The sequence below is a fragment of the Silurus aristotelis genome (genome assembly GCF_946808225.1).
Source record: "Silurus aristotelis genome assembly, chromosome: 19".
Classification (NCBI taxonomy): domain Eukaryota; kingdom Metazoa; phylum Chordata; class Actinopteri; order Siluriformes; family Siluridae; genus Silurus; species Silurus aristotelis.
This window is the reverse complement of record NC_139592.1, coordinates 2,903,955-2,912,864: the sequence shown is the minus strand read 5'-3', so window position 1 is coordinate 2,912,864 and position 8,910 is coordinate 2,903,955. Positions and strand designations below refer to the sequence as shown.

At 37.0% G+C, this 8,910-nt stretch overlaps 1 protein-coding gene across 4 annotated transcripts in view; it reads left to right on the top strand.

Annotated features, from left to right (window-relative positions):
* The first annotated feature begins 6,996 nt into the window (after positions 1-6,996).
* LOC310714861 (cadherin-like protein 26) overlaps positions 6,997-8,910 on the top strand; it is a 19,842-nt gene continuing 17,928 nt past the window's right edge. For 2 of the 4 annotated variants that reach the window (XR_014530155.1, XM_083520872.1), the window contains exon 1: positions 7,123-7,289. Coding sequence is in view for 1 of the 4 variants with exons in the window: in XM_083520872.1 (XP_083376998.1) it covers positions 7,212-7,289 (78 nt within the window). In the remaining 3 variants the exon portion in view is untranslated. Of the gene's footprint in view, positions 7,290-8,910 lie in introns of all 4 variants that reach the window. The other 2 variants (XM_083520873.1, XR_014530156.1) reach the window with 2 other exon arrangements.

The following is an 8,910-nucleotide window of genomic DNA, read 5'->3' as shown; positions in this document are numbered from 1 at the left end:
AGTACTGGAGTGTTTGATTATGATTAATGTCCTTTCTTATACACTCCGCATGTGCAATTTTATGGTCAGGTGTCCACAAACTTTTGGCCAGCTAGTGTACATCTTGTTGTGTGAAAATGAAAATTGACAGACATTAAATTAATTGCCATTGTTTAAACTGAAAATATATTTCAGTACATATATTATGTAGCGAGTCAGATTAAAATTGGATTATAGATTCTATAAAGTCAAAATTACTCTTCCTGTAACTCATCCAGTTTTACAACATGTATGTTTGTTATTGTAGATTTTTCCTCGAGGCGATGTTTGATTAAACTCTCACTAACCGGTTCACCCTCTCATCTAATCTGATGGACTGTTTGCTAATGTTTAAACAGATTCTATGAAGGTCCCCAAAGTTCATTTCTAAGAAAATTTTTTAAAGCAGCATTGATAGATGTTTTATTTATACAAGGTGTAAAATGAAAGCTTGTTTTTGAGATTGTGCGAACACACAGATCAGGGCTGTGGCTGAAGCGTTGTTGGATGGGTGTGGAACAGATGTGCTTTCATTTTCAGCGTCTTCGTGTCATGTACATCGTATTCATTGTGTGTAGTTGGTGGGGGGAGGAAGAGGTTGGATAAGTTGAGCCAGTTATCTATAGGCTAGCTAGCTAAGCTAGTTACATACCATGCTAGTTTGAAGGTGCTAAATCATTCTGAACTCATGAATTTTGTCTAAAACAAATTGTGTAGTTCAAATTAAACAAATGTAATATTTACTTGTTTTTTCATGTTGGATTTTTTTCCAGAAGTCAGTTTTGGAGGCAAAATATCTTTAACCATACTTTGTCATGCAACGAAAGAATACATTGCTCCTAGGCTAGGTTTTATCACACATTTGTGTGTTAAAAAAAAGTCTGATCGTGCTTTTTGTGTTCAATTTTACATGGTATGTAAAATCCATGCCATAGCAATAGCTCGGGGTTGTTTCTGAAATGTACAGGTGTGTGTGTGTGTGTGTGTGTGTGTGTATGTGTGTTTTGTCAGAGCAGAGGTCAAATAGTACACAGCAACATGACAACCACACCTGAGCTGCTTTTCAAGTGTTAACCACTTCAGTGCTAGTTTATTAGAACAGTTTAAACTTTAGGTCAGTTTATATGTATTTATGTCCCAAAGGCAATTTTTGCTTCATTGTACAGTAGTTCACATTAAACATCTCAACACACACCCAATTTAATCCTTAGAGATATTTACCTTCAATTAAAAACTTTTTCCGCTGACAGAAAAAACGAATGTTTAAACCGATTACTTTTACTAATTGGAGTTTTATTCCGAATGCCAGAACGGAGAAGATTCTCATGATATACTGTATAAAGTGTGAATAATCAGACTCTGGATTTTACCCAAAACCTGTCTATGATATAACTGGGCCATAGTTCAATTCCAGTCTGTAGGACCTGAGTTTCGGTCTGTTGTTGCCTCAAATTATTCAAAATAGTCTCACGGCATTTCTATACTTCAATCTATTGATTTGTGTTTCTGGACACGAATTTCAATATTTTTTTGTGTAAATCAGCACGATTGCCTCCGTCTGGCTCTGCCTTTATAGCAACAGAGGTAGAGGATCTTGGGAAATGCTGACAGAAATGCTAAAGGTAATCTTTTTTCCACATTATTTCTGAAAATAAGGCAAAAAATATATATGGTTAGGGTAAATTTAAGGGATATACTGTGATAGATGCCTGTGTATCTTACCGAAGATAAAGCAATAAAAACAAGGATAAAATCTCCTGCGTAAATGTTTTGTAATGGTGTTTGAAGATTTAAAAAAATCAAGAACGCATGAAGAAAACAATACAGCGTCTGTGGTGTCCAGTGGCAGAAAGAAAACTTTGGCGGAGGCACAAAAAAATGTCCTATTGAATTACATTACATAGAAATTCATCCCGTGACACGAAAATCATTGGGGAAATTTGTGTATACGAACAGATCAATAGATTACATTTCGTGACTATATCTCGCAAAATGCCATTAGACTGGGCTGAATAATTAGAAATATGGAGATTTAATTGAATGTACTTGTATTTTTTAAATAATGTATAAACCTTCATGTGCCCTCATACTATGTTTCAAATTATTGACAATTATTTAACCTATTTTTCAGTGTTTCAATGGTCGGCCATTTTTTTTATTTTTTATTTTTTTTTAACTATACTACCTGACGTCTCCAGCCATATTTGGTTCATCCCCAAACTCTTGTCCTTGGATGTGTTGGCGTGAAATTTTGAGCTAGGAGACCCAAACCCGTTCCAGCATGACGATGTGAACAAAGTCAGCTCCATGAAGATCTGCTTTACATTGTTGAAGATGTGGAAGATCTCCTGCTATAAATCTCCAACCCTTTTGAACACCCCAGACCTGGCTTCAATCACATTACTAACACCTTTGTGGCTGAATGAGCACAAATATATACCAAATCTAGTAGAACATCTTCCCAAAGGAGTGGAGGTTAATTATAACAGCAAATGTTTATGGTCAGGTGTACACAAACTTTTGTTTATGTATCTTTAACTATGGATTTATAAAAAAACGGTCTAGTTTGTGTAGATAGGGTTTTTTAATAACAAGCCCAAACAGAATGTTTTCTTAGAACAGGTGTGTCTTGACAACAAACCACACACCAGAGCTGGATGTAGACGCGAGATGCATCCATCTTACGATCTTTATCTACTTGTTAAAAATTCCAGCTTCATAGAAAAGTTTAAAGAAACCACAGAAGTGTCAGCCGAAGAATTACAGAAGTTCCACTAGCTTAATGGTTAAGGGGTTGGACTTTGAATCTGAAGGTTGTGAGTCACATCCCAGCGATCACGTCACTGGGCCCCTAAGCAAGGCCCCTAACCCCATAGCTGCTCTGTTGTATGAATGAAATCGATTGTAAGTTGCTCTGAATAAGAGCATCTGCCAAATGCCATTAATGCAAATGAGACGTGTCTGGATTTGCATTTTACTGGTAGACTCGCATGTGAGTTGATAAACAAAAACGACGGTGGTTAATGCATGTTATTAGGTAACTGAAAAATCCGATAGAAAAACAACACATGATGTAATGGTTTTTAATGTGAGATGATTGATTTGTTGTGGTGCTTTGAAAAAAAAAATCGTTCAAATTTCTTTTCTTTCTTATGCATACCTCATTTAAATAAGAATGGGAAGTGGTAGCTCAGTGAATATGAATAAGAAGGTCATTGTTTCAAAATACCAGCACCATCAAGCTTTGTTTTGAAACGTACATATTGAGTTGATTGATTGTCTAAGGAAAAAGTTTCAAGCAATAGGTTTGGTTGCTCTTATGTTATATTTTAATGCACGTTTGATAAAAAAAAAAAAAAAAAGAAATGACCAAAGTTCTTTTGTTTATTGTGTCTACTGATGATAATCCTCCTGCAGAACATAACCCAGAGCATCACACTGCCACCACCAGCTCACCTTTATTTCCACAATGCATCCTGGGGCTATTTCTTCTTCAGGTAAGTGACGAACACACACCTGGCCATCCATACAATATAAAAGAAAATGTAATCCATCAGAGAAGACACGTATTAAATTGTACTATGGTTTCAATGCTCATGTGTCCATTATAGGAGCTTTGGGTGGTGAGCTGAGTTCAGTATGAGCACTCTGAACTCCATATGTGATGCTCTGTGTGTTCTGACTCCTTTCTATCAGAGTCAGCAATGTCTTTTACAGTCTGTGGGGTTGGATTGGTCCTAAACCAACAACCCTGCAAGATTTGTGGATATACTCTATTCATCTAGACATCACAATTTGGGCTTTGACAAAGTCGCTAAGATTGCAAAAGTCTCTAAAATCAACACTCGCCCATTTTTTCTTGCTTCCAACACATCAATTTCAAAAACGTATAATAATTAAAAAATATATATATAATAATAAATGTTAATAATTTAAATATGCATTATTTGAAAATATCCCCTATCAAATCAAATACAATAAATCGATTTAACGCAATATATATTTTTTTAAAGTGGATGTTGTCACAAAGCAGCTTTACAGAAATAAACAGATTTCAGAATATTTCACATGAATATATTTATCCTTAATGAGCAAACCAGAGGCGAGTGGGGATTAAAGAATCCCTTAAAAGCTCAAAAAGAAAATCCACTCTCATCCCGGTGACACCGGATAGTACGATTATAAATAAATCTTTCCTATAACTGTGGAGCCATAAGCTCAATTATGTAACCCAATACCTTATAAATTCATTTTAACAATGTTCTCAACAACAGCTCCAACAAACATGGCCGCCGAGGACTACAACTCGCAGCCATCACCCGTGCTCTCACCTTCACGTTCACACAATCACCTCGACTCAATCACACTTGCGCAGTATGAGCTTTCTGCACGCCCTGAGTTGTTTTCTCACCTCGCACTTACTTCATCTAGAGCACCCTGTTTCTTAATCACCTAACCTTTCCTGCACCTTGACTCTGCCTCTGGATTATGTTGGTGCTTTGAAAGACCTGTTTACCTGCACGTGTGCCCTCACCTGCATTCCTGACGCCTGGTACAAGATTCTTTCACGTGTAAGGTGTATTTTTTACCTCCTGCTCTCTAATAATAGGTGAATGAGTGCACATGGGGTCCTGTAATGGAATGTTTGGGCTGTTGGCGTGCCATGGTTTGTACACAGAGTTCTGATTTCAGCATAGCGTTCAATACTATTTTGTTATATGACTGGGTTTTATGGATTTTATAAAAAATAAAAATATTCATATCCAGGGTTATCGATATTAAGTTCTTTGTTTGCTAACAGCAGGTGCTGTTATCCTTTCAATTATACAACTGAGCAGTTAAGGGTTGCTCAAGGGCCCAGAAGTAGCAGATTGGTGGTGCTGGGATTAAAACTAATGACCTTCTAATCAAAAGTCCAACATCTTAACCATTGAACTACCTAATTTCCTTTGTCTGTTCAGCCCATAAAAGCACTTTGATCGCCTTGTCTTCGGCATTCCAATTCGGCCTGAAGGTGTTTGGTGGGGTTGAGGCCAGGACCTTCAAAAACCATGGTGTGTTCACAGTCAAACAGTCCCGCGTTCACATAGGGGCAATTTAGCATAACCAGTTCCGCCTACCTGCACCTTTTTAGACAGCAAAAAACACTTTAACAAATAAACACCTTCAGGAAAAACTAGAACAGCAATTACATGGCGTCTAACTGATCACATAGGCTGAACGAAATCCCAAATCACAATAAACACATTCAAAAGTTTAGTAGAGAGCCATTGTTGAAGTTTGGAAACTGTTATAAAAACCAGTGCATGAAAACAGCAGAATCTGGAAGAATTTGGAAACAGGGAACTGTGTACAGTGAGGAAAATAAGTATTTGAACACCCTGCTATTTTGCAAGTTCTCCCACTTAGAAATCATGGAGGGGTCTGAAATTGTCATCGTAGGTGCATGTCCACTGTGAGAGACATAATCTAAAAAAAAAAATCCAGAAATCACAATGTATGATTTTTTTAACTATTTATTTGTATGATACAGCTGCAAATAAGTATTTGAACACCTGAGAAAGTCAATGTTAATATTTGGTACAGTAGCCTTTGTTTGCAATTACAGAGGTCAAACGTTTCCTGTAGTTTTTCACCAGGTTTACACACACTGCAGGAGGGATTTTGGCCCACTCCTCCACACAGATCTTCTCTAGATCAGTCAGGTTTCTGGCCTGTCGCTGAGAAACACGGAGTTTGAGCTCCTTCCAAAGATTCTCTATTGGGTTTAGGTCTGGAGACTGGCTAGGCCATGCCAGAACCTTGATATGCTTCTTACAGAGCCACTCCTTGGTTATCCTGGCTGTGTGCTTCGGGTCATTGTCATGTTGGAAGACCCAGCCTCGACCCATAGCGACTATAAGCCGCTCCTTTTTTCCCACGTTTTGAACCCCGTGCTTAAACAACAAAGCGGCTTATTTATGAACTTTTCCTGGGTTTTACCAGGTTTCACAAACTTCAAGCCAAAAAACTGAGCGACATAACATAAGACCAATGAAATTTCCGAACGGAAATAAAAAAAACGCACCTCACCTGTGTTCTGAGCTGCACGGCATCGGGAGAAAAAAAGTTTTTTTTTTTAAACACATGACGATGCCAAAAGATAAACTCTCGAGAGAAATAGTTGTGAAAGGAAGGAGGAAGACAGTGTCCACTTTCTTGGTAGGCTACTGTTTAGATACAAGCCATTGTAACGCATTGAGTGAAATCCTATAAGCACAGACAGGTTTCCAAAGCTCATGCTTTTTTATTTTTCTTGGCAACAGCGTTACGGGTTAGTCAAAGAAACTTAGAAATGAGCATCAGAAAATAATAAGGACATAATCCTCGGTCTTGCACACATGCAGTAATAGCGGAAAAATGCGGCGGCAGGCTATTCCCAACATACCGCTCTGCTCTTAAAGAAGCCACAACATATTTCACCTGTTACACCGTGTAACAGACACTGTCTTTTGTTACAGCCTATGTAAAGTTCATTAGTTTCAGTGTAGACAGTGCGGCTTATAGACAGGTGAAAAATTCTTTATTTGACAGTAGAGAAACGTTGGAGAAATGTAGCTAATATCATCCAGCATTTCTTTGTATTCAGCCTTTATTTTAGCGTTATTAGTCTCAGATGTTGTAGTCTAACAGTAATTATGTAAAGATGCTTAGTTGAGTAAAGTTGAGTGATGTATAACCTTCACTTTTGCACTATGCGAGCTTCACAAATGAATCTATATATAAGCAAAGTAATTAAATGTGTAGTAGAAGTAGTACGAAAAAGCACAAAATGAGTGTAAAACACACATCAAAAGCCAAATAAAACCTAGATGTTTTTAAACTGGCTATTGGGGATGTTTTTCAAGTCGTCCGAGCGACACAATGTACAACACACACCACACACACACACTCACCAGTGTGTATATACTCTAAGCACCGATCATGTAACAGAGGCTCTTCATCTGACACTGGAACTAGACAGTCCTGTTTTTCGCATGGATGGATGAATATCGAGTGTAGGATGCACAACAGCCAGCCTCTTTCATCCCTCACTCATGACAGCATGGCCACACCTACACCAATGGCTTTGAGGTGAGGAATTGACATAATGCACACACACACACACACACACACACACACAAAGAAAACGAGAGGGAAAGTGCACACATGGTATGAGGAACACTACAGCGGCTTCTCGTACAGACTCCAGGATGAAGAAAAGCATTGTTTTGGTTCTTTTTCATCTGGCTGTGAGTAGGAATATTTCGTTAGGACTGAATGTAGCACCGTTCGTTTTGCATGATCCAGAGGCTATGATTCGTTTCATTGATATTTCACTTTTTCCATACAAAACACAATTTTATATTAGAGCATGTTAGAGAGCAATGCTTATAGTTTTTTTTTTTTTTCGTTTTTTTTTTCTTTATTGTATCACACTCTTTTTGATTGAGTGTTGAATGGTAACTGCTGAGCTTGGAGAAGTTTTCTGCTCTCATGGGATTCTAGTTTGCACATGTCAAGGTCTGTTTACTGGGCTGAGACATTTCTTCTTGATGTAGTCTGGGGTTTGATTTACATTTTACTTCACTTTTACTTTTAGTTTCAGAAACTATTGTTTTAAAAATAGACTGTTTTTGATGGATGCATTTGACTGATTAAGCAACTAGTGTAGTATATTTGTGTGGTGGCCTGGGGGAACACCTTCACACTGTGAAATGAAATTTAGAAATGTTCTGAAAACTGAGTTTCTTAGTATCTCAAGCTGGTGGTAGCTTATGGTTTACAGCATTGACTTTGGATCTGAAGGCAATCTGAGTTTAAATTCCAGCCACATCAAGATGACACTCATGGGGCCCTGAGCAAGGCTATTAACTCCATAGCTGCTCAGTTGTATGAATTAGATAAATATAAATCGCTCTGGATAAGGGTTTCTGCCAAATGCTATAAATTTAGATATACTCTATGTATGTATGTGTATATATATATATATATATATATATATATATATATATATATATATATATATATATATATATATACAGTATATACAGTATATATTTATTAGTTATAAATTGTATAAATTAAAAATAAATAAATTAAAATAAATAAATAAATAAATATATCTCACTATATATACAATCACTAATCTTAAATATATATATAAATATGATGCAAAGTGCAATATTTATTAATAATAACACTGTACAATGTGCAAAAGGGAAGTAAATAAAGCCAGAAGGTCATGGACCAGTGAAGATAACTACAAAAAGGCAACATGAGGAAGTGTTGTGGTAATTTGTGCAACAGTAGTAGTAGTAGGTTTTGACAGGCAGTTTTTATTCACTAAACTCCCTGTAAAATTGCGTTTCGAGTAAAGACGGCTCCTTTATATAAAGTCCTTGATTTACTTTAAAGTAAAAAAAAACCCAAAAAAAACCCACACTCCTTTGCATGTAGCGCATCATTATTATTCAGCTCATTAAATGCATGAGAAAGTGATCCAGTGACTCCTGACCTCATGCTATTAGAACAGACAGCCAATTTAGCGAGTGTCAGAGAATCAACACATCTGGCTCACGGCTTGTGTCACGTGAACACCTCGGCCTAGGGGCAAATGCTACGGTTTGTTTTATAACTTAACTATTATATTTAGTATTGTTTTGTAACTATTTCCCATGAAGCAGGTAGTGCATCCAGACAAGAAGAAGCCTCGAGGGCTCGAAATCGAAACCAGTTTGTAAATCTATGTTGCCTGGAAGCTTTTTTTTAACACCTGGACATTATGTTTTATTAAAGGTTAATAAACTGTCACTATGATTAAGTGTTTAGGAATGGAGAAATGAAATAAGGAGGAAATTGGACATACTGTAT